General features: G+C 42.3%; 1 protein-coding gene, 1 long non-coding RNA gene and 1 pseudogene across 2 annotated transcripts in view; 2 read left to right on the forward strand and 1 right to left on the reverse strand.

Annotated features, from left to right (window-relative positions):
* The window catches only part of LOC142832541 (uncharacterized), a 28,327-nt gene extending 20,896 nt beyond the window's left edge, over positions 1-7,431 (forward strand). Inside the window, exons 2-3 of the long non-coding RNA XR_012907237.1 lie at positions 4,504-5,668; positions 5,806-7,431. This is a non-coding gene — a long non-coding RNA (uncharacterized LOC142832541). The remainder of the gene's footprint in view (positions 1-4,503; positions 5,669-5,805) is intronic.
* Brdt (bromodomain testis associated) overlaps positions 1-26,608 on the reverse strand; it is a 39,183-nt gene that overhangs the window by 6,361 nt on the left and 6,214 nt on the right. The window contains exons 6-14 of the mRNA XM_075943059.1: positions 20,795-20,923; positions 19,943-20,131; positions 18,518-18,690; positions 18,092-18,372; positions 17,854-17,979; positions 17,610-17,786; positions 7,727-7,788; positions 4,965-5,136; positions 619-716 (exon numbers count right to left, since the gene is read on the reverse strand). Coding sequence (XP_075799174.1) covers positions 619-716; positions 4,965-5,136; positions 7,727-7,788; positions 17,610-17,786; positions 17,854-17,979; positions 18,092-18,372; positions 18,518-18,690; positions 19,943-20,131; positions 20,795-20,923 — 1,407 coding nt within the window. The remainder of the gene's footprint in view (positions 1-618; positions 717-4,964; positions 5,137-7,726; positions 7,789-17,609; positions 17,787-17,853; positions 17,980-18,091; positions 18,373-18,517; positions 18,691-19,942; positions 20,132-20,794; positions 20,924-26,608) is intronic.
* LOC142832761 (large ribosomal subunit protein eL22 pseudogene) lies at positions 23,160-23,530 on the forward strand (annotated as a pseudogene).

Raw genomic sequence — 26,608 nt, forward strand, 5'->3', positions numbered from 1 at the left:
CAGACATTTGATTCAGCCTGTGTTTATAGATATCAATCACATTTTGGAAGGAAAACGGTATCTTCTTACTCAGTAATAAAGCAGGTTAAGGATGGAAAGACCTTCGTGGACTCTGACTTCAGTTGGGGAAAACAGGTAATTTAAACTCCGTTATCTAAGAGCAAACTAAAACAACAAGGTTGTACATGGTTTCAATGTGGTTCTCTTCTGCACATTCACAGAGGGAACTGTGAGATAATCTTAAGCGTTAAGAAGTAGTGCCCTGAGTACTTCTAAGGAGGGAAGAGATTCAGTGCCTTCACAGTTTGAAAATTCGTCTCAGATGCCTCGAACAGGAACTCATAGAGTAGCCCAAACATCTAGAAGAAATATCGAAAAAATTGCTGCCAGTGTGTGCTATGAAGGTTAGGACCTCTTCCACAGACTCTAAGGATGGTCTTCCTCCAGGCTAGGACTGATTACACAGGTGGGAGGCACATTTGCTAACATGTATTTTTTTTTTGACATGAGCAAAAGTTAGGTTTAGGGATCCAATCTTACTTTAGTGTTTATAAATTTTTCATAAAATTCATATTAGATCTTAAATGCTTTCAACATTTGAAAAAAGTCGCATTTTACCTTCTGCACATAAGCGTGGCAGTCTGGCTCGAGCATCGTGGGGTTCTCAGCAGAGGTACGCACCACAATGGGGCCATTCCAGACTTGTTTGGAATCACCTAGAAGCACACACCCTTTAGAAAGGCATAATGGAAATACTTCAGGGCATTTATCTAGAGTCTAATTTTTTTCCTTACATGTCAGACATCATAAAAATAAAATAGGCAGATACACTGGCATATGCCTTTAATCCCAACGGTCAAGAGGTTGAGGCAGGAGGGTCATGATTCTAGGTCAGCTTCAACTACTTATAAGATCCTGATTAAGAAAAAAGAAAACAAAGTAATGAAAGACACATGCACACACACACGCAGATGAAATAAATAAAATGACCACGTTTCTATGCATTATAACTTTGTATATTATTTGCTGGGTTTTGTTTTGGGAACATGGAGAGTAGATAGCATCACGGCTGACAACCGTGATGTGGAACGCGCTGTTCTCGGTATGGCGTTCTCCAGTTTGTGGACTGTTTTCAGCTGCAGAGGTAGATCTGGATTAGGTTAAGCTAGTTATGAAAATCCTGCCTTACCCCTAGTGAGTAAAAGGGAACAGACCAACACAAAAGGCTTCCAGGAAGGTGGAGCACGGCACTATCTAGACAGGCCGGTGAGAGTGAAGACACAACACACAGCATCACATCAGCCTACCCGGCAGAGTGTGCCCGCGGGGGCAATAGTGTGTGCCTGTTATGGGGTAACCACTGCTTCTAGACAGCTGAGGTTTGCCCCACGGGAAGAATTCATACCTGGCGGTGTAAACTTAGTCAAAAGCTCATGGCTGAAGACACCAAAGACCACAGGGGAGAATCTACTGCTATTTTGTTAAATGGTTGTATTGTTTTGTCATTATTTGTGTTTGCTCTCAACCTTGGTTAGGAAATCTTTTGTAGTGGGCAGCATGCAGAGAAACGTAACTGTTCAAAGTGCTGAGAATTCAGACTGTGAGAGCTCACTCTAAAGACTGTGCTTACTTCAACTCCCCTTGGGAAAGACCATAGATAAGGTAGTGCAGAGTTGGGGGGGGGCACTGGGGAGGGCTGGCGCACAAGCCAGTCAGCATCCCAGCAAGGGAACTCGGGGTTCACAGGCCCCACCCCTGGCTGAGGAGCAGCTGGCAGTGGATAGAGACTGGTAGTGTGGCTACTGATTGAACATGGTTGCCCATGTTCTCTCTAGTGAATGAGCCTATACCAATCAGCAGTAACTGGACTCAGTGGATTTTCTTTTTAAATAGAAGAAGAGGATATGGAACTGGGAGAAGACAAGGGAGAGGTTCAAGTGGAGTTGGAGTTGTTTGAGACAGGGTCTCTCTGTAGCTTTGGAGCCCAACCTGGAACTAGCTCCTGTAGACCAGGATGGCCCCAAACTCAGAGATCCACCTGCCTCTGCCTCCCTAGTGCTGGGATTAAAGGCGTGCACCACCACCGCCCAGCTACGCATGCATTTTCTTAAGCCACAGGGGAATGGAGAAGTGGGGAGAAGAGCTGGAAGTGCAGGACTGCATCCCCTCTCAGCTTCAGCGGATCCAGTGCAGGAAGGATGGAGTGTGAATGCGGAAAGTGAAGGCCATTCTAGGATGATTCTCCACTTGTCGGCACGTGGTGATGTGCTGTTACCACTGATTAAAAAGGGAAAGACGAAATCTGGGGATGGCGTCCTATAACCCTTCACACATTCTGTTTCTTCCATTTGGAATGCTCAGTCACAGGTGTCTTCAGGGAATCTTCTATGGCAGTGTGCAGCTCAGATGCTGTCTACCAGGGAAAGTAAGCAGCTCTGCCTGTGTCTGTCCAACTTCTGTCTTACTGGCCCTGCTTTTATTAGTTCTTCCACTTCTCTCATTTACCTTTTTATGTCCATGTGACGTCACACTGATACGACAGCTTACTGTTTGTCTTGAAAGTTGAGCAGAATTTAATGGAGATGTTTATGAGATGGGGAAAGGGTAAACTATAACGATAATTTTTGTCAACTTTTATGGCAAAAATTTTCAACTTAATGAGAGAAAAAATTCATTTCATATGGAAATGATGGTAAAGAGGGTTAAAGCTAATATTAAACCATTTTTAATAAGAAATTTCAAGAATAAAATTGTTAATCTCTGGATGAGTCAGAGACAGGTGGATTACTGTGAGTTTGAGGCCAGCCTGTTCTGCATAATGAATTCTTGGCCAGCCTGAGCTACATAGTGAAGGCTTGCCTTTAAAAAGAAAGTTGGTCATCAGTCAATTTTTTAAGTAATTTTTAATCAAAAGATGACTTACACTGACAATAAACTCTAGAAAAGTAAACATCATAATTTTATAATTTCTGTTCATCTACAATTTCCCTTGGGCATACCACCACCCACAGCTAGCAGACATTACACTCAAACATCCAGAGAAAATGCCTTATGCACCGTGCTGCCCACAGCTGGTTACCCTTCCCGGAGATTCAGGCATGCAAAGCTAGTCAGAGGTAGGGTGTTCTCTTAAAATGGGAATAAAGAACGCTGTGTTCTGTTCTTGTTTCCCTCCTTTTCGGGGGTGATGCTGCCCTCTCCACTTGTCTATAGACATGCTCCAGCAAAACAGCAGCCTCTCCCGATTCTGCTCACTTCTTATTAATCTGACTTCAGACATTCAAGCCTTTGAGTTCAAGAACATATGCTTGGAAAAGCAGTGTCCCTTGTTGTCAGCTCAGGCCTCTCCTTTCCCTCCACCTACTTGCATGCTCTGCAGTGGAGTAGCCAGGGGAGGCTCCTTCTCACGCCTGCTCCTGTCTGGCTGCAGCAGCTCTTGGGAGTTTAGGCTGCAGGCACATCATGGCATCTGGACTATAACTTTTAATTTGTTAATTTTTCACTAAGATTTTCTCTCTGAGAATTTTGTTTCTAACCACTCTTTTCCTAGTTTGCACATTTTCCTTTCTTTCTTCACCCTCATGGATTCCTAAATTACATCTAATTTATCTTAATTATTTGTGGCAATGCTTAAATGATATTAGACTCCTGTTAGTCCCAGATACCCATTTCTGCCTTTTGTATATCCAGTTAGATACGCCTCTCATTTCCAACTACTAGACACTCTGGCTTGCCGTTCGTGCTCCGCTGCGAAACCCCCTTCTAACTTGTATCCTTCCAAGGCCAGGCATTGGTTTTAGTCACGGCAACTTGATTTAGACTTCTTGGTCCTAACTACTGAGAACATCCTCACCTCAACCCACTTCTTTATAAACCTTTTCTTTCCTTTTCCCAGTACTGGGTACTGAACCTCAGGCTCACGCATGCTAGGCAAGTGCGACTCCCCTTAGCCCATAAAGTAGTTTTTTATTTTTTTGCTATGTTTCTGTTAAAAGTTCCTAGTTTCATAGGAATAAAATGCCTAAATTCTCCTTTTGAAAAATTTTATTTATTTATGTATTTTTTTTAAGATATAAGTGCTCTGTCTGCATGTATGCCTGAATGCCAGAGAAGGTTGTGAGGCACCATGTGGTTGCTGGGAACTGAACTCAGGACCATTGAAGAACGGTCTCTGTGCTCTAACCTCTGAGTTATCTCCCCAGCCCAACTCTGACCACACGACAGCATGAGACTGGGACACAGAAGCACATCTTATTTCCCCAGGACCCCGGGGACTTCACTAATCCTCTGGACACACTTGGCCCTGCCTTAGCTGGTCCACCAGTCTGTCTTCCTCATTGTCTCTTATTTATGGTTTTCAGGGTTTGTGTGTGTGTGTGTGTGTTTGTTTGTACTGGGAAATGAACCAGGGACCTCATATATGCTAACCATATAGTCTCACATTGAGCTACAAGCCTAGTGCTTGATTAATTTCTCTCTGATCTCCATTTTCTTAACCACAAGGATGATGGCTGTGATTTGAGTTAAAGACAAAACAGAACAGCATGGAGTCTCACATTGGAAGCAACAAGAGAATCAAACCCTGTGCTCCTCCTAATCTGGAATTCAAGGTCATCTCTGGGTACACAGAGAACAAGGAGAGTCTGGAGTACATGTGACTGACTGGAAAAGAAAAACAGAAAACCTACTGTGTTTAACCGACACATTGCAGCTTACTGCTTTCCACGTAGGTATTAGACCAGCATTTACCAAGGTAGTTAAAATATGATGTCAAGCTTGGGTAGTCAAAGAGATTTTTCATCATCTATATACCCAAACAAATTGGCTATAATTGTTATAAATACAGTGAGTGCTCATGTATGTAAAGCAGACAGTTCCTAACAGTGTGCCTCAGTGACGGGTTCAGCCTGGACCTGGCTGTTCTCGCATGGCCTCAGCCTGAGGGGCTTCCTTGTGGTTCTTACCTGAAAGGAACTGAGCCTGCCCAGACACAGTCTTCTCCGTGGTCTGCAGATGTCCCAACACATCGTAGCCATGCCCCTGCTGTGATTGCTTCCCTGGTGCTGCACACAGTGTAGCCTGCTGAGCAAACCGAGGGTCAGCAGGGGCTGTGTCTTGCACAGAAAACTGTATCTGCTAGACAAAGGTCAAGTTATCCTTCAGAGTTCTTACCGCACGAGAGGTAGCAACAGACTCATGATGCTTTAATGATACCTTTTGAAAATGTATTACCCAAGTCACACAGACATGCTCAGGGAGACTCTGCGGATGAGGAGACCTCAGCTGAGGGAGTTTAAATGGTGTGCTCAAGGCCTATGACCTTAGATCTTCAGAACCCTGAGGGCTCACGCCCTCCAGTTTTTGTTTAGAAATTCTGCACAGGGCTCTGCACAGCCAGTTTTGTACACCAAGACACAAGGATTTTCCCGTATCCGTAATCTTGAGGCTGAGCTGGAGTTTCCAGAACCTGCTCTACTTTAACTGTGATGTGGGAGTCCCCTCCACATGCTGTGATTACCATTAATGAACAAAGAAGATGCCTTGGCCTGTTGATAGGGCAGAGCTTAGGTAGGCAGGGAAGATGGAACTGAATGCTGGGAGGAAGAACGACAGAGTTGGAGAGAGTCACCATGGAGCCACCAGAGACAGACGCTGGGAATTTTACCTGGTAAGCCACTGCCACATGGCGATACACAGATTAATAGAATTGGGTTAAATTAAGGTATAAGAATTAGACAATAAGAAGTTAGAGCTAATGGGCCAAGCAGTGTTTTAATTAATACAACTTCTGTGTGGTTATTTCAGGACCAAGCTAGCCAGGCGGCCGGATGAACAAGTGGGCGCTCTTGCTACATAACTGTTTGACATATAAGTTATTATCTCATAGGAAGAGGAAGTCAAGCATTTCTGTAGTTCACATCCTTAAAGAAGAAGACTTTCAACACCTAGTTGATGAATTGAAAACTGATTTTTTATGGCAATTTTACAACAATCTACAGATACAACACAGTGCCCAGCAAAATTCTTCACAGACCCAGAAAGAACGGTACTTAACTTCATATAGAAAAGCACAAAAAAAAAAAATCCAGGATAGCCAAAACAATCCTGTACAATAAAAGAACTTCTGGAGGCATCACAATCCCTAACTTCAAACTCTACTACAGAGCTACAGTACTGAAAACAGCCTGGTATTGGCATAAGAACAGACAGGAGGACCAATGGAACTGAATAAAAGACCCGGATATTAATCCGCACACCTTCAAACACCTGCTCTTCGACAAAAAAGCAAAAAATATCAAATGGAAAAAAGAAAGCATATTTAACAAATGGTGCTGGCATAACTGGATATCAACATGTAGAAGAATGAATATAGATCCATATCTATCACCATGCACAAAACTCAAGTCCAAATGTATCAAAGACCTCAACATAAAGCCAGCCATACTGAATACTCATAGAAGAGAAAGTAGGAAGTACACTTGAAATCATTGGCACAGGAGACAACTTCCTAAATATAACCCAGTAGTAAGACACTGAAAGAAACAATAAATGGGACCTTCTAAAACTGAAAAGCTTCTGTAAAGCAAAGGACACAGTCAACAAGACAAAATGACAGTCTACAGAATGGGAAAAGATCTTTACCAACCCTACATCAGAAAGAGGTCTGATCTTCAAAATATACAAAGAACTCAAGAAATTGGTCATCAAAAGAACAAATAAGCCAATAAAAAAATAAAGTACAGACCTAAACAGAGAACTTTCAACAGAGGGATCTAAAATGGCTGAAAGACACTTAAGGAAATGCTCAACATCCTTAGTCATCAGAGATATGCAAATCAAAGCAACTCTGAGATTCCATCTTACACCTGTAAGAATGGCCAAGATCAAAAACACTAATGACAACTTATGCTGGAGAGGTTGTGGGGAAAAGGGAACACTTCTGCATTGCTGGTGGGAGTGCAAGCTGGTATAGCCATTTTGGATGTCAATAAAACCACTTTTGGGAATATATCCAAAGGATGCTCAATCATGCCACAAGGACATGTGCTCAATTATGTTCATAGCAGCTTTGTTTGTCATAGCCAGAACCTGGAAACAACCTAAATGCCCCTTGACCAAATGGATAAGAAAAATGTGGTATATTTACACAATGGAGTACTACACAGCAGAAAAAAATGTCATCTTGAATTTTGCAGACAAATGGATGGAGCTAGAAAACATCATTTTGAGTGAGGTAATGACAACTATCACATGTACTCACTCATAAGTGGTTTTTAAACATAAAGCAAGGAAAACCAGCCTACAAATCACAATCCCAGAGAACCTAGACAACAATGAGGACCCTAAGAGACACATACATAGATCTAATCTACATGGGAAGTAGAAAAAGACAAGATCTACTGAGTAAATTGAGAGCATGGGGAACTTGGGAGACAGGTGAAGGGAGGGGAGCAGAGAAAAATGTAGAGCTCAATAAATATCAATAAAATTTTAAAAAGTGACTTTTTAAATGTAAAAACATGATTTATTTTTTTCTTTTTGAATCTTTTGCTATACAACACAGGCTAGCTGAAACCTTTGGTCCTCCTTCCTCAGCTTCCTCAATGGTGACACCATTTATGGGCACAAGCATGCCCCCTTGCCAAGTTCTAAAGGAAGTTACTACTACACCCACAGTTACAGGACTACACTGTTTCCAACGTTGGCGTTAAAAGACTCAGCTTACCTTTATATTCTCTTTCGGAGGCAAATCATTCTGTTTTGTGTCAGTAAATTTAGGAAATATTTCTGAAAATTTATATAAACAATTATTTCAACATTTATAAGCTTAAAAAAACCTACCAAGTACAACTTTTCCATATTAGAAATGAAGAAGTCTAACACTGACAACTTGCCAAAGGGACCCAACTCCCTGGTCACAGGGCGTCAGTCAAAGGGACCCAACTCCCTGGTCACAGGGCGTCAGTCAAAGGGACCCAACTCCCTGGTCACAGGGCGTCAGTCAAAGGGACCCAACTCCCTGGTCACAGGGCGTCAGTCAAAGGGACCCAACTCCCTGGTCACAGGGCGTCAGTCAAAGGGACCCAACTCCCTGGTCACAGGGCGTCAGTCAAAGGGACCCAACTCCCTGGTCACAGGGTGTCAGTCAAAGGGACCCAACTCCCTGGTCACGGGGCGTCAATCAAAAGGCACAAGTTCTCAGGTGGACAGAAGACCAGGTTCAGGAGCTCTGTTATAAAGTGACTATGGCTGATAACAAGTTGCATATTAAAAAATGCTAACATAGTAGATTTTAAGTATTTTCAACACAGAAAATATGTACTGGCAGGTAAGTTAATGTTATTAATTAAATTGTTCTAAGATGCATGCATATATCAAAAATATATTTTTGTAATGTTTTTCAAGGAAAGAAGTTAAATAAAACTTTTGGGGCTCATAAGAAAACAAAGAAAAGGCTCATTTCAAAAGATTGCCTTTAATACTAATTTCTCATACCAAGAAATTCTTACAACCGCAGATTTTGCCCTATTTAAACTAGGCCAATTTAGTTTGAATGGGAAAAGATATTTCCCCCAATCTTCATTGTTCATGATGGAATAAATACCTATTCAAAAATTCCACTTTGGATTACATTCAGGAAAAAACTAAGTGTGCTCTTTCACTATAAGGAACTTCAGTGAGAATTTAAAAAGAAAGTTACAAAACAGAGCCCAAGTTTTCAGACAACAGTACCAATTACACCAACTAAGGGGCCACAGTGTAGCTATCCAGAGCTTATGTTAAGTCATTGAGAACACACCAAGAGAAACAAAGAGTTACTTATTGTCTGTGAGGATGTACAGGATAAACTTATTAAGTGACATATCTGATACCCTTGCTAGACTAGGATCCACCTAATTATCAACCCTCTATCTGAAAACTACTTGGCAGTTTCTACTAGATACAAACAAATGAGCTGAGTTGTCTGTAGCTGAGAATGACCTTGAATTGCTCATCCTCCTGTCTCCACCTCCTAAGTATTAGGACAGCAGGGTATATCATCATCACACCTGGTTTGTATGATGCTTGCGGTGGTATCCAGGGCTGTGTTCATGCTTCCTAGGTGAGTCCTCTATCACCTACAGCCCCCCAGGGAAGCAATGGGTTTCACAGGGCCTCCGTTCCCCTAGAAATGTCTGTTCAGCTGACACTGGCAGTAGAAGTAAATATAAAAGCCCTTTCTGCCTGTCATGGTGAGACAAGGTTCCATTCTATTATTGTACAACCAAGTGTGGTGCCATATCCTCCCCGGCACAGCCTCTGCCACATGGTGAAGTGGCAGACTGGTTGGTAATCATTCATTGCTCCAAGCCAGTCGTCATTAGCCACCTGAAGGGTATCTGGTTCAAGCCCAAGGGTGCCAAGGCTGGTCAACACTTACAACACTCTAATGTAGTAATTACCTTCTGCCTCCTGAGATGCCGTCAGTTTCCACTGGACGAGTTACTGTTCTTTCCTCTCTTAAAATATTTGTGCTGGACACTGTTAAAATTGCTAAATAGCACTCAAAGCTGTGCTTTAATTTAAATAATTCAAGTATTCAAAATGACATGAGCCAGTATCACTCAGCCAAGATTGATTTTAGTGTTGGGATTGGGTAGAGGGGTGACTGGGAGACACTGAACACACTGAGGATAGAGAGATCTAAGATCCTTCACACTTAAAGAAACTACAGCTTCAGCTTTGAACAAAAAACAAAAACACATTTCATTAATATAATGAATATATTATATTCATTAATATAATGTTATAACAACACATATCTATTAATCTTAGCTACTCAATCATGCACCTAAACTACAATGTCCTACAATGTAGACACCTTCGGGAATAAGAACATGACAGACCACACTGGTGTCCTGCTAAGAAAAGCTGATGAACTTCTCCTTAGTTTTATGGCATGTAAAACTAACATTTAGACTTATAAAAATTAGTACCTCAAGATCTGGAGACACTAACTAGATATATTAAAATTATCTAGTACATATGGTATTTTTAACACTATACTATAGCATTTTTGATATTTCAATGCTGTACAGAATACAAGCAGGTGAAAAATGAGCGCCTACAGCTCAGGGCTGTGCTTCTTTTCCTAATCTTAAGTAACTGCCTCCCAGGAACACAGTGAATATAAATGCACATATGCATGTTTTGGCTTTTAAGCTTAACAATATATTTCAATGAGTAATAACCAGATTTGGGAAACACAATTAAGTTGACAACAATTATGATCATGTATCTATTAACAAAAAAATTCTCTGGGGCCTCTAAACAATAATGCATACCTATATTAAGAAACTCTCATTGTGTAATGTACATGAACCACAAGTCAAATGCATATGATGTATGTTGTGTTTGAATTTCATAGCTCTCAAAAACTTAACTTAAATTTTTGATTATAAAGTTCTTATTCTAAACTATACAGACAACTTACTACAGTTAAAATAAAATAGCTGGATTGGCAGAGTTAGTTAGCAGGTTTATTCAGTACCTGTTTACCTATAAAAGCATTGAGGCCTGTGCTCCAGAGACAACAAACATCACCAGCAAGCTGGTTTGGAATAAAACCCCAATAGGTTGACTACAAACTCAAAATCACAAGGCAAAACCAGAATATGATGTCACACCACAAGAAATAATTACCAAACTCATGAGATTAGAGAAACCATGTTCCATCCTAACAGTCCATGGAAATGACTGAACTCACTGCGGTAGCTCCATCTTATTCTACAGAGGCAGCAGGTCCTAAGGTGTGGGAGGATTTACCCAAAGGCATTGCCAAGACAACATTCTAGCAGTATACAAACCCTGACAACTGGTCCTGCACTAAGAGCCTTCGGCTATTTTCCTTGCAGTATTTGGAGTTTTCTTTAACATTGAAAACAAACCAGTCATAAAACCTTGCCCCTTTTACACTGAGTCTTTCAACTTGAGTTAGAAAACGGAAAGCCACAAAGACCAGACAACTATAGTTATTCTCAAACACGATAGCCCTTTGAAGCCCTAGGATTTAATTATCTCATGTGGATGACTATCCAGTTAATTTACATAGTGTTGTGAGCCACATGTGGGCTCTGAACCAAACCCAGGTCCTCTGGAAGAGCAACCATGGCTCTAAACTGCAAACCACCCCAGTCCCTGGTACATTTTTAAGACTATGCATACCTGTTTCCCTTGTCTATTCCACCTCAGACTCAGACACAGTATTAGAAAAAGTCATTCTCACACTGCCAAGCTGAGACGTACTATTACAGATAATGTATTTATCCAGGAAGACCTAGCTGTGTAGAAAAAAATAATAAATGCACAGGACATAAATGATTATTGCAAGGTCCAACTTCAATACATACCTCAGTGTATGAACCTGTTTTTATTTATTTTATTTTTATTGTATTAAGCCTGGAGCTTTAGCTTTTATCTTTTTATACCCTTCTAATCCTTTCAATCAAAAGACAATTGAAAGAAACTTGATCACATTCTCTGTGCTTCTGCAGAAAACCTCGATGACAGTGAAGTGATAAGTTACTTCATTCCTACTTAGAAACCACTGACAAAAGACAGGGCTGATGTTATTACTATGGAGATGCTTTGGTTACTTGTACATCAACCATATTAAACATCTTCAAATACTCTACACTAAGTGTCTGAGCTTACACTTATGTAGTTTCTCAGATTGTTTCTTATAAGGTTCCAAACAGAAGCACTAGTATTTTATTTATTTTATTATTTTTATTTATTTTTATTTTTTATTATTTATTTTATTTGTTTTTGTTTAACTGTTGAGACAGAGTCTCAAGCAGCTGGGACTGTCCTGGAGCCCTGAGAGTCTGATGCTCCTGCCTTCACTACCTGCCTGGCTGAAGTACTGCGGTTAGTGAGCTGAGCCATAGGGCTCTTCTCGATACTTGGATTAAGTCACAGGATAAAGGAACTGGTTATATGTTCTCCATGTGCCACATCCGCTCACTGAGTTTCCAAACTGTTCTAGTGGCTCCCGTGAGCGCCAGTGCAGCCAACACAGGCTGTGCGGAGTCAGCTTCATTTTCAAGCCTCTTCTACGTATTGAATCTGACACTTGATATAGTGACCGGTATGAAAAATAAATTTAAATATCCTTGATTTATCTGTACATGAGTGTTTGCAGATGTTGATTTCAGCCAAAAAGAAAATGCAAATGATCCAACCACATTGTAATGAAGAACTAAGTACCTCTGGCCTACAGGGTCTCATTCTCATTCTAGAAGGATTTAGGATGTCTTTAGCAACTCTTTATCTTGAAACAGATTTAATATCTTGCTTGAAATGATAGTTAACTCAATCTCCTAGATGTTTCAACAAGACATTCCTTGGAAATCTGTACCCTACTGTGTAATTAGTCCTGTTTAACCAGGTAAAAAATGAGTATGTTATTAAAAATGTACAAATAATGGGCTCTTTGGGTGATTCAGAACAAACAGCCTTAGTGCGCCTTATAACACTCATGAAGTTTTCAGTAGTATCGCCTATGCTGGCTAGTTTTGTTAATTTGACCCAAGCTACAGTCACCTGAGAGGAGGGAGCCTCAGCTGATAAAATACCCCTCCTAAGACTGTGCTGCAGACCTGTAGAGCATTTTCTTAATGAGAGATTGATGGGGAGGGCCCAGCCTACTGTGCGTGGTATCATCCCTGGGCAGGTGGTCCTGATTCTATAAACCACGGGGAGCAAGAAGGTAAGCAGCACCTTTCCATGGGCTCTGCACCAGCTCCTGCCTCCAGGTTCCTGCCTGCTTGAGTTCCTGCCCCAACTTTCTTCCATGATGAAAAATGACATGGGAGTTTGGGTAAGAAAAGCCTCTGAATGCTGAGAGCTTGCTGAGCTGTTGTGTGGAGCATGGAAGACAAGATCGCCGAGAGCAGTGCAGACGACGGAGACCTGGCTTGTCAAGTCTCCAAGGGAGATTTGAGAGCCCCTTAACGAAGTGATGAGGGTCATTTGGTATTGAGTCTGGAATATGTGGTTCTCGATAACCGGGGCTGAAGAAACAGCTGTGGTTAGCAAGAGACCAGAACCACTGAAGTAAATTTTTGCTTTACTGGAACAACTGATGCTGGTCAGTTGGGGCTAAGAAATTAGCAGTGAATAAGAAGAGACCAGCATTACCGAGGTAACATTTTCTGAAGAGTATTTCCTTGGAGTCAGCACCACAAGCTGTGCTTCAGAGGTGGTCAAGGTTGTCTCTTGTGCTGGCAGTCTAATTAGTCAAGAGTCACCCAAATGGTACTGGTTCTGAAGGCATGAAGGGATCATGGGGAGCAGCTGAGGCTTGGCTCTGAGAGGCCAGAGGAAGCCATTTGGAAGGTGTAGCTCAAGCTGCAGTGGAAGCCCTAGGACTGAAGGGGCCATTGCAGAGAGGCCTAGAACCATGAAAAGGAAAGGCTGTTGGTGAAAGTGCAACGCAGCTGCAGCAGGGACCCCAGCATTTTGGAGATGCCAGCACCATGGTGTGGCCACCAAGAACAGCAGCAGTGGAGTGGAGCATCCTGGGCCTAGAGGACAAGCTGTGTGCTGAGCGGGTGGAGGCAGAGAAGTGAGCCCAGCCCTTTGGAGGAGCCCAGAAGGTCACTAGTGGATCTGAGACACCATACATTGTGTTAATACACAGCTGGAGTTGTGAGAAGTTATTTTTTATTTTACAGGAGCCCACAGTTGAGACTTTAAACTTTTGAAAAGTTTTACAAAGACTTTGGATTTTAAAAGAAAGTTTGGATAAGAGACTAAACTTTTAAACATTTGAATTTTTAAACACTGTGGACCCTTTAAAATTTGGAATATTTTATATTGCGATGTTCATATCAATGCAAGATCTTGGGGATGAACAAGAAAGGAAGGTTGTGGCTGAACAGTGATGTGCTTGTGTATCAAGCGGACAAGGGTCAGAGATGCTGGCTGGCAAGGAGAGTGCCGCAACTGAGAAAACGTTTCTATCCAACCAGGCTTTAGGCAGACCTGTGAAGCGTTTTCTTAATCAGAATTGATGGGGAGGATCCAGGTCATTATGGGTGGGGCTACCCCTGGGCTGATGGTCCTAGGTTCTGTAAGAAGGCTGAATAAGTTATGGCAAGCAAGCCAGTAAAGTGTGCCCTCCACGGCCCCTGCATCAACTCCTGCCTCCACATTCCTGTCCTATTTGAGTTCCTGTCCTGACTTTCTTCAATAGTGAACAGCAATATAGAAGTGTAAGCCAAATAAACCCTTTCCTCCCCAACTTCTTTTTGTCACGGTGTTTCATCACAACAACAGAAACCCTAACTAGGTCATTACTTTTAAAATGTCTGCCACACCTAAGCAGCGCACCACTGTAGCAGAACCAACCCATAACACAACAGAAATAGAAGCGGAGGAATCAGAAGGGAAATCTGAGTCTGCCCAGATACCTCAAGCTGTAAAGCATTGTAACTAAAGGAAACAAAATTGCCTAGAGTCAAGTGGCTGAAATAACACAGGGGAAACTGTCACAGGATGGAGCCAGTGATCCCCTGCTGTGGAAGGGGAAGGAGCTGTGAGGCCCCACCTTTTACTGGAAGAGACAGCTTCCCCAATGGGTAACCACCAGTGAGGGATTCATGCCTTTTTTTCTTTTGAGGTTAAAGTTTCACCCTTAATGGCACTCAATGGGATGGACACACACTTGTGCGCACATCCATGTACATATCAGACACACACACAGAAGGGACAATTGGGGAGAGAGGAAGGGGATGAGCAGGAGTGGGAAGGGGAGACACAGAAGGTGGTTGAGTGTAATCAAAATATACACATGTATGAAAATGTCACAATAAACCCATTATTAAATATAATTAACATATGCTAAGAAAATTTTAACAAATGCAGTATGACAAGTATTAAAACATAAATTAAAAATAAGGATTAGCTTAATAATAAAGTATATAAGTCATCAAAGCTTCCAGAAAAACTGCTTCTGTTACCCAGACTCTTGAGATCACCACAGTACACTGTATCCATTCTAAACAAATCACAGAAAATCTTACTGATCCTCACAGTGTAATTTTCTTGAGACAAGGTATCATTACTGGTCCATGCTGGTCTTAAGCTCATAGCACTCCTGCCTCAGCTTCCTCAGTGCTGGGATGACACGGAAGTGCGACTATGCTAGCTCCACTCTTATCACATGTCTTTGTTAATACACCGGATTTTCACCTTTTGGGGGTTAAATAACCCATTTCCACCAAACAGTGGAGGTCGGCAACGTGTTTGTCATCAGAGCTAAGACTGCCATGTGCAAGGACAGCTGTGCTTTTCACACCTTTACAAAGAAAATTATTCATAATCTACCATACAGTTAAACAGGGTTTCCCCCCAAAAAGTAGATAGGCTGCAAGAGGAATAACGAGAGTCTGAGTCTAGCCTGGGCGACACAGTGAGATTCCATCTCAAGCAACAGCAAGAAACAATTTACAGCACCCACTGAGCAGAAACGGATCTCAGTGTAACAAGTCACAGATTCATTAGGTGGTTTGAGGTTTATATACAGCTCAGTGTTTAAACTGCTTGCCCGCTACATCAGAGAGACTGTCAATCTCTAGGACCAGAGGCAGGGAGAGAATTGGCTATTTTTATTTTTAAAATATACATTTTAAAACAGTTTCTGAGTCAGTCTATGAGTGCAGACCTATGACTTCATTACTTGGGGTCATAAAAGCAACCTGGATTTTTTTTAAGTATTATTTTATGCTTAGAAGTCAAATATAAGAAATACTTCTGAACAGAAGCTCTAAATGATTTAAAAATCTATCAGAATGACAAATTCTAACCAGAGCAAAAATTCTGTCCCATTTTACAAAATTTACTGCAAGTTCAAGAACGGCCTGGGCTACAGAGTAAGTCCAGAGCGACCCAGGAAACTCAGTGAGGACATAGCTTACACACAGCACCACTGGCCTGGCTTCCTACACCACAGAACAAAACAAAAGCTCTCTGAGAAACATGACAGCAACCATGAATGCTGGTCATAAAATACAAATTTAGCAATGTTTTAAGATTAGAATTCTGAGAATGAGCTGTTCTGTTAAAGTCAGAAAATAGATATTGCACCATTTAAAGAACATATAACTAGTGATACATTTTCTCTTCAAGTAACATACTAGAAAATTCTATGAAGAGTTGGTATGGTACAGCACACCTGCAGTCGCAGCATTTGGGAGACAGATGCAGAAGGATTGCTGAGTTCAAGTCCAGTCTGGTCTACAAAGCAAGATCAGGCTACATAGTGAGTTGGACCAAAAAATAAAACTAAAAAGGAAAAAAAGAAAATATTCTAACTATTAAAGTACCTACATTGAAAAATTATTATATGGTATTTTTTTTCTAACACACAAAGCATTTATTGAATTTTAAAAGTTAAATAATTCAAACTAATAGAATAATAGTTTTATCCTACAAATAAAAGACAAAGTGCTGTAACTTATTAGGTCACAAATGCTTTATTCAATGAAATTACAATTGTAATTGTTACAATTTAAAATACTAAATGCAATTTGGATTTTTTCCAATATTGTTTTATGCTTAGAAGTCAAATATAAGAAATACCTCATAATAAAAGAGCTCTAAGTGATTTTTAAAATGTATCAGAATGACAAATTCTAACCAAAGTAAAACTTCTTTTTGAATTTTACAAAATTTTTGTTCATCACTACGTACTCAGAAACGTGAAAACCAGATGCAGTAATTAGCGCCACAGAAAAACAAACGAAACAAAACCAAAGGAAGACAGTTACTGCGAGCCAGCAGAATCTGACTGTGGACTACACAGAAAGAACGCCCTCTAGCTGGAGTTCCTGTAGAGTTCTTTTCAATTAAAAAGGAGGAATGAACCTCACACAAAAAAAATCTTATTTACAATAAAGCAAATTTTAGGGAAGAAAGTGCCCTGAATCCTGCATTTGCTGTTCGGTTAAAATACATCAGCATTGCCAAGCCAGCATCATGGTAGTGGGCAGTGACCACATGCCAGCTATGGAACTATAATGGAAAACAAACGAAGCATGAGAGACCTGGTTCAACACAACTGGCACCTTGTACAAGAGAATTTATTTTTCTATAGATGAAAGATGATACTCTATAGTTAAGAAACAGATAAAGTGAAATATATGCCCTACAAATATTGAGATGAGTGGCTTAATTCAAAACGACAGTTCAACTCAGAAAGCGGTGTCCAAACAGGACATACCTTACAACTTTGGAGTGCCCCGAAGTGCACAGGGAACACACTGAGGTTTTCCAAATAAAGTTCCCAGAATCTCAAAAGTGCTTAAAGCAACACTCCCTGCTTTAAACCCAGTACATTTCCTAGGTAGCGCCCTGCGGGGAGTAAGCTTCCTTTGACGTGTCAGACCTGCAAGTCACCTCCTAAACGCCTTTCATACAGTATCTCTTTTAAGGAAAGAGTAACGAGTTTTAATAAGGATCACGGCACCCAAGCACAGGTCCTCCTCCCAAGCAGGGTCCCGCTGACTCTACGGGAAGGCCACTCCCCCACTCCCCCCACCGGCGGGCGCCTGGGGCCAGCTAACCTGGTTCCGAGTCGCTGCTGTCGGAGGAGCTCGAGTCGCTGCTGCTGCTCGCGGAGCCCGAGCTGTTGCTGTCGCTGCTGCTGCTGCTGCCGCAGCTGCTGCTGCTGTCACTCAGGCGGGACCCGCTCCCCAGCCCGGGCTGTGGCGGCGGCGTGGGCGGGGCCTGCGGCTTCTCGGCTGCAAAACAGGGAGCATTAACCCCCAGTCAGCGGTTGCCGGCGGGCACTGGGAAACCGCCATCTACCTTTTGCTGGACGTTTTGTTTGCCGTTTCCTACAGTTCAGCTGGTTGTTGACGTCCAGCAACCGCCTCTCCAGCTCCAGTTTTTTCTGGGAATGGAGCTCTTCCTTAGAGCGGACGACCTTCTTCACTGTGGGAGGGGGCGACCGTGAGAGAGGGTGGGGCGGGGCCGGGCGGAGTGGGCGGGGCCTCGCAGTAAGGGTTGGGAAGGGACTGGACGCGGCCTGGAGAGCATGGTTTACCTTGGGGCTTCAGTGACCGCTTCCGTAGACAGGCGAGGACATACTTCTCCAATTCTCTAAGTGTTGATGCCTTCAGAGTCTCAAAGTCAATCTCGATCTCGTCTGGGTTGGAGTTTCTCAGGGAAGGCTCCCTTGACTGTATTATATGAACTATGCGCCCAAGTTTTTCCCCAGGAAGTTTGTTTATGTCCAGACTCAACTGCCTTTTCTCATCATAGTTCATGGGCTTCGCGTTGTCTTCATCGTCAGATTTCAAAGGTGGTTTCTTCTTTTTTGGTTGACTGTAATAGAATTATACATCTGTTTCATCCTAATCAACTAATCTAGGTAGGGGGATGGAAACCAGGGTTTTGCATAGGCTAAAAAAGCGCAATCTATTACCAAGCTACCCTTAGGGCAAAATCAATTCCCGCTGAACGTACTTACTTGCTCTTGGGCCTTTCTTTTTGTTTAATTAGTTTAAGCTTTTTCTTTGTATTTTCATCTCTGTTATTAACCTTTTTTCTTTTCGGTGCCCTTCTAGACTTCTCATTCTTTTTTTTTAGCTTACGTAATGGAACTTGGGACAGAACTTGTAGCTGCTGATGAACAGCATTAAGCTGGGAAAGGAAAAAAAAAAAACAAAAGCCTTTAGGCATTCATGGATCATTGAAGCCACCAGAAAAACATGCTACTCCAAAGTCATCCCATCCCCCCTTTGTGAAATTCAGCTCATGTTCTGCTTCCTCCAGGATTTTGCTTCATTTTAGAAGTCCAGCGATTTGAAGGGTGTGTATAAAACTTCAAACATTATCTCATGCTCAACCTAAACTCTTACCATCTAAAACTGGTCCAGGAGGACTGAAAACATAGCTCAACAACACAGCACTTGCCCATGCAAGCTCCTAGATTTGAAGCTATCATTATAGATAGACAGACAGACAGACAGATATAGCATGGTGATAAAGTTAACACAGGCCAAGAACAATTAGCATTTCAAGGTGTTAAGGTTTCTTTCAAAAGTTTTTTTTTTAATAATTGTGTGTGTGGTCACATATATACAAGTGTTTGTGAAGGTCAAAGGTATTGGTCCCTTTGGAGCTGGAGTTACAGGTGGTTGTGATTAGCCAGATACAGATGCTAGAAATTGAACTCAGGCCCTCTGGGAGAACAGCCAGTGCTTGTAACTGCTGAGTCATCTCTCCAGTCTCAGTCTTCAGGCATTTTGTTTGTGTTCTGACAAATAAAGTTTGCCTGGAGATAGGAGGGCGGAGCTAGCCACTATTTAACCATAGAGGTCTGGAGGTCTGTACAGAGAGGAGACAGGAAGTGACAAGGCAGGGTGGAGACAGAATCCCAGCCTTTTGGACTGGAGGAATGGGAGAGGAAGGTCCCTGGTGGCTGGTCCTCTCATCCTCTGATTGTTTAGGTTTTACCCCAATATTTGACTCCTGGTTTTTATTGATACGATTAATTAGATTTATGCTTCATAGGATCTCAGAACATGGTTAGTTTTATCATAGAAAGTAGCAAATGGTCTCATTTATAAAAGATCCCACATTGTGCTATAATACATTTTAATAAGAATCAATCACTCAGACTAGGAATGTAAATAGAATTGTAAAAAATTCCCAGACATCATGGTACACACCAACAATTTCAGCACTTGAGGTGGAGGCAGAAGGATCAGAAGTTCATTACAAGCCAGGGTAGACGAGACAGTTTCCAAGAGGAGGAAAAAGGATGTGGCTCTAAAATTGAATAGCATATAGATATTTTAGTAGGAAATATTAGACATGGCAAATGTGCCAGGAAGTAACTAAAGTTATAGACAGTGGGCGACCAGCAGCCCAGGGACCACAGGAACACTACCTGTTCCTGAAGCTTGGCAAGGTGCTGCACTCGCTCGTCCTCCGAGTCTTCAGAAGAGCAGTCCTCTGAGGAGGCTGCGCTGCTGCTCTCTCTGCCGAGGGCTTTCACACTGCTCGTTGTAAGGCGATGTGCGTGAGAGCTCTCAGCAGGTTCGTCAGGAATCTTGGCAAAACGCATTTCAAAAACATCCTATAATGGAAAATTAGCCTGTTCACTTTTTTTTTTTGGTTTATTTTGAGACAGTTTCACCATGTCCAGCTAGGCTGGAACTTGAAATCCTCCGGCCCACCTCCAGAGTGCTGGGATTGTAGACGTGTGCCGCCTGGTTTGGTTTTCTCCATTTCTGATTTAATATAATTAGAACATTTTAAAAGCACACACACTGGCATATCTGGGGCAGGCTTCTTTAAGACACCAGAAGAAAATACAAGATGACACTTCTTTCTTTCTGTCTGTCTGTCTGTCTTGGCAAATTTCCTCCCCATTTCTCAGCAGTATTGACCTCTCATATTACAAAGGGAACCAGCTCAAGGGCTGGGTAGTTAGGTAAGCCATATCGTAAATATTCAACCTTTTAATGACTCAAGACTGGGCCCTTTTCTAAAGCGAGTCAGGTGCTCAATTGACTCTACAAGGAAGTGACTGTCCTCTCTCACTAATGAGGCATCAGTTTCTTCTGCACAGTCGGCTTCTTCATTTTAAAATGTGCTACTAAAGGTTGTAACTCCAGGAATTTTAAGCCTCTAGAGTTGAATACATCCTCTGCAAATTGTTTAGTACTGTTTAAGGACAGAGGTGTCCCTGTTGTGACATGCTCAGAGCACAGAGCATTCGCCATGAGTAAAGGCTCACCTGAAGCATTCTAGCCATTGCCACGACTTCATGATCTGGAGGGTTGTATTTGTAGCAGTTCATAAACATTAATCTGACATCTGCAGCAAATTCATGTGCATCCTTATATTCTTGGTTGTCCATTTTCCCCTAATAAAAGAAAAATTAGAAGGATTCAAGGCAAGTAAAGTCAATTCACATGAAGCAATTTAGACATAAAGAGAAATGCAGAAAAATGACAGAAAATACTTTCAACTTCTGGATAAGATGGTAGAGTGTCAAGATAATAAAAAAAATTAGACTTAATTCCAAAGAGAGGAAAAACTTTTGAAAATCATAAACAGGATGATAGGGCAGCTGAAAACTATGGAGAAACCGGTGGGCAACACAGCAAAGAGAAGCCAAAGACAAACACGGGCCCAGCAATATGGTCCATGGTTAGCGGAGAGGAAGCAGAAGCTACATCCAGAAGATAAGCCAGGCAGCCCCAGTGAGACATACTTGGTCGTTCTATCCACGGGATAAACCTACGGATCTCACAAGCCTCAAATCCAATTGTGGCCCTTGCTGGGAGAATGACCTTTTAGGCAGGAGGGGTCTGCTGTGGGAGAAGTCCCATGGCTCAGAGGGCCTGAATTCAATCTGTCATAGCTCTAACGTGGGAGACAACTCTAGGGACGGCTGCTGACAACAGGGGTACAATACACTCAGAGTGCGTGTGACAAGAGACTTGACCTGGCAGTGCCATGTCCAGAGAAGACCTTGTCGACTGATACAGCTGGAACTGACACCCTAAGCCTAAGGTCAAGGGTGGATCAGCTTGTGGGGCCACCTATCTACCGTGAGGTCCGTGTGTCTGGCCCAAGACCTCCGCTGCTCCAGTGGGCAAATCTGTGTCTGTAGCCACACCCCTCCAGCTAGGGACTGATGCCCTTGCAGATCTCAGCACTGGTCGCTTTTCCTTCTCTCAGTGTGCTTGGAAGAAACTTTCGGGCCAGGAGTTTCCAGAGAGTAGGAGAACCTGCTCAGTGCAGACTAAAGTGTGCAGTTGGCAATGGAGATCACTGGTTTTCAAAGATAGGAAAATACTGAGGTGATGGCAGCTCTGAGGGACACAACACACGAGACCCATTAGAGGGTCCCTGCAGTTAGCCACCTCAGTTTCCAATGGTCAGGAAAGAAGCCAGCACTTCTGGCTTTGGCTCACCGCGGCATGCATGACTCCCATGTGGCGGCCAGAGGACAGCCTGTGGGAGTCAGTTTCCTCCTCTACTGTGTGTGTCCCAGGAGTCAAACTCAGGTTCTCAAGACAGACTGCAAGTTTACCTGCTTAGCCATCCATCTGTCCCTATGGTTTTTCTAATTTTTAAGAAATAATGCTCTGATTTCATTACCTTTTTAAAAGTCACTTAAAAAATTAGATGTCCCTTTTCTCTTTTTCCTGATCTTACCTGATGTATTAAAAAAAAAACCTTGAAGTTCTTAATTTTCTATTCCACTCACATTATATAATTTATTTCTTGTTATTGAGTAATTTTTTCCATTTAAAAAATTTTCCCCTAGTATGTACTTTCTCCTCTTTCCTTCATCCTTGCTTTTACTTCTCCTCTTTCTCTGCCCCTATCATAGCCTCATTCATTTGCTATTTTCACATTTAATTATTGTTTTTAACTTTAAACATACTCTACATTAGCTTTGCCATTTCCTGACTATTAATGATATGTTAGTGATCTTTAATCAATTTTCACTGCACTTCTAAATCTCATGTTTAAAAGTTGTTTTCTCCTGTCCTGGTGCTGTGGGGAATTGAGCCCTAAAGGGCAGACTGTTCACTAAGAAAAAAAAAAAATTAAACTCGAGATATCAAACAAACAGATGTATAAATCACAACACCCAAAACCAGTAGACAGCAAGAAGACATCTCCAAAAAGAGTGTACCTTTCCTTAGCTGCTGAGTTCAAAGACATTGTGTGAAGATTTCGAAAGTTTACTAGTAAAAATGATCAGGACCTTAAGGAAGACATAAAAACAGAGGAACAAAGGAAAGAAGTCAATCACAGACCTGGAGGGAAGGAAGGCCAGTGACTCCAGAGAAAGTGAAAAGGAGGAGGAGTACATATGGCCTTGGGCAAAGGTCACCATTCTCTCAGTCAAACCCAAGAAGACAGCGTGAGGGGATGACCCACAACCAGCTTCCTACGACACAGGGAACAGAGGACTCCCCAAATCTGGAAGGAGACAAGGGAACCCACTCCTTTCACCCACACTCGGCACGCACTTTAGTCTCAGAAGAGAACAAGACAGGTATCAGCAGGGAAGGGAGGACCAGATTGCCCATCAAGACTCACCGGGAGGCGCCCCCTCCCTTTCTGCCTCCTATGCTGCCATGGCGCCCGTGAAAAAGCTTGTGGTGAAGGGGGGCAAAAAAAGAAGCAGGTTTTGAAGTTCACCCTTGATTGCACCCACCCTGTAGAAGATGGGATCATGGACACTGCTAATTTCCTCCAGGAGAGAATCAAGGTGAACGGCAAATCTAGGAATCTTGGCGGAGGGGTTGTGACCATGGAACAGAGCAAGAGCAAGATCACTGTCACTGCCAAGGTGCCTTTCTCCAAAAGGTATTTGAAATATCTCACCAAAAAATATTTGAAGAAGAACAATCTCAGAGACTGGTTGCATGTTGTCGCCAACAGCAAAGGGAGCTATGAGCTGCGCTACTTCCAGATTAACCAGGATGAAGAGGAGGAGGAGGATTAAGACACATTGGTCTGGAATGTTTAGTATTCATTCATAAATACAATTTAAGAACAACAACAACAAAAGACTCACCGGAAACCTCAGGCCTCATAAATACTGTAAGCAATGCAGCAGGATACAGAAGTGACATAAAAAAAACCAATAGTTTTTCTAGCACACCAATAATGAATTTACAGAGAAGGAAACTGTGTGTGTGCACACAAGCACGTGGGGTGGGGGGCCCACCATAAAATGCATTCTGAAAGAAGTACTCCAACAGCTCAATACATGAGAAGCAAGAACGGTAGTTTGCATTGTGTGGTATCAGAAAGCTCTATGAAGCAGAGGAAATTGTCTGCAGAGTGAAGAAATAGATACCCAGTGAGATGAAAGAAAACCCTGGCTGACCACACATCAGGCCACTGGACAGACAGCTAGTGTCTCCCCACACACTCATATGCACACACAACAAAACCCTCTCATCATCCGAAACAGACTACTGAATCTAATGGAGAGTTCTTAAGGGAAGAAAGCCAAATAGCCAATAAATATTTGACAGTGTTCAATATCCTTATCCATCTGAGGAAGTAAAAATAAAACTACATGGATTTTTTTTATCTTACCCCAGTCAGAAGGAAACAAACAGCACACGCTGGGAGAGATGCAGCAAAGTAGCGAGCCTTATACATTGCTGTGGAAATGTAAATTGGTATAGGCTCTCCATGTCAGCATGGAGTGTCCTCAAAAAACACGAGAACATGGCCGTGACCAGCATGTGAGTAAGTCCACACGTGTGAAGTCATGGATGTTGCTGTTCTGTGCATGACACACAAGGTGTGGAACCCCCTGAGATGTCCATCCATGGGTGACTGGTGGAAATGTGGCACCCACAATGGAGCTGTGCTCAACTCTAAAGAGGAATGAAGTTGTAAACTTTGTACGAAAATGGACAGAACTGGAGATTAAGAGAAATAAGACAGAAAGACAAACATCATGTTTTCTCTCACATGAAGAATCCAGATTTAAATTTGTGTCCATTCATGTGTATGTATATGCACAGTAGGAAAGTAGAGAGCCTCTCTAGAGAGGCTGCAGAAAGAGCAAACCGAAGGCCCGGGGCGGCACAGGGTGGCAAACACGAACATAGTGTAAGATGTACATGCATGACAATGTCACGGCCAATGATACACACGTGTGTAAACTCAGCTCTTGGAGGTAGAATCAGGAGGATCAGGAGTTCAAGGTCTTTCTCAGTTATGCAGCAAGTTTGAAGTCAGTTTGAGCTACATGAAACCCTGTTCCAACAAATGAACAAAGGAACCCGCTTCTTTATATGCTAACATGGAAGGAGGGAGGGAAGGAGGAAACGAAGAAGGACACTTACCTTTTTTATTTAACAAACGTCAACCATTGTGCTTTATTTTCAGATTTTACACTTGGAAAAGAAATCAGCAAAAGAGAATGAAAGAGGCATTCTAGGCAGAAAGGATGGGCAAGCAGTGCTTTCAGACCGTCTTGGCTGGGCAGTTTTATAGTAATAAAGCAAGGGTGTTAAAAACAGAAGAGTAACAGGAATGTGGGTTCCAGGTTCAGGTTGCTGCATGAAGACGGTAGGATATAGAGTAGATATTATAGACAGGAAGAAGCTGGAAAGAAAACCCTACACACCATTGAGCACACGCGTGCCTCAGTGGGTAATTCACAGACCACGAACTGGGGAATTACTCAAGGTTCATTTTAAATGAAAAAAACAGCAAGGTCGCCAGGCAGTGGTGGCGTCCACCTTTAATCCCCGCACTTGGCACTTGGGAGGCAGAGGCAGGCAGATCTTGTGAGTTCAAGGCCAGCCTGGTCTCAAAGAGCTAGTTCCAGGAGTGTAGTGGCTCATGCCTGTAATCCCAGCATTCACAAGGCTGAGGAGGGTGGATCATGAGACAGCCTGGGATAGATGTAACTATTTTGTTTTTGTTTGAGACAGGGTTTCTCTATGTAGCCTTGGATGTCCTGGAACTCACTATGTAGACCAGGCTTGGCCTTGGACTAAGAGATCTGCCTTCTTCTGCCTCCCGAGAGTTAGGATTGAAGGTGTGCACCACCATACTTGGTTAATTTTCTTTTAAAACTTTCTTTGTGTATATAGGTGTCTTCCTTGCATGCATGTCAGTGTGCTATGTGCATGCCTGGTGTCCACTGAGGCCAGAAGGCACTGGGGCTACTGAAACTGCAGCTGAAGACAGCTGTAAGCCACTGTGTTGTTGCTGGGAACTGAACACAGGTCCTTTACAAGAGTAGTATGTGCTTTTAACCACTGAGGCATTCTACATCCCCGAGAACATAATTTTCACCAATCATATCAGTGACAACTGAAAATGATTTCAGAGATACATTAAAGCTGACATCCCTCTAATGGCCTTCTAACTGGTGTGTACACAGCTCAAAGTCATGAGGTAGTACTCATGTTTAATGGGTGCTTTTCCTTAAGACTCAGGTTTCCCTCACATCCTCCATACATAAAGCTCATACAAAGATACTATTCTGAATTGTTTGCTTTACCACCTAGCCATTCTACAGGTTACCTTCTCCACTTGAAACACCCTACAACTATAAACTCCTATTTATTTCAACATATGGTATTTAAGATAGTACTCCTCTTTTTGTTTGTTTATTTTTCAAGAAAGGGTTTCTCAGGAGTCCTAGCTGTCCTGGAACTTGCTCTGTGGACCAGGCTGGCCTCGAATTCACAGAGTTCTGCCTGTCCCTGTCTCCTGAGTACTGGGATTAAAGGTATGTACCACTGCTAGCTCATCCTCTCTAACCTTTGGGACTGAGCTTGCATATGTGAGAAGGTAAAATGTGCTTTTTAGGACATAACTGTTAAAAACTTATGGCATGGATCTTCAGACAGAAAGGGTTAATTTCCAGTACAAGATGGATAAATGAGAAGCCAGCTAAAGAGAGGAAGGCAAATTATGTACAAAGGAAGGTAAATTGCTTGACAGCAGATAGATGCTGGAAAGTTCTCCACGTGCTGAGAGAAAGTGGCTATCATTCTGAATTCTATATTCAGGTAAAGAATCATTCATGATTCATCTATATATG

The sequence above is a fragment of the Microtus pennsylvanicus genome, chromosome 12, assembly GCF_037038515.1.
Source record: "Microtus pennsylvanicus isolate mMicPen1 chromosome 12, mMicPen1.hap1, whole genome shotgun sequence".
Classification (NCBI taxonomy): Eukaryota; Metazoa; Chordata; class Mammalia; order Rodentia; family Cricetidae; genus Microtus; species Microtus pennsylvanicus.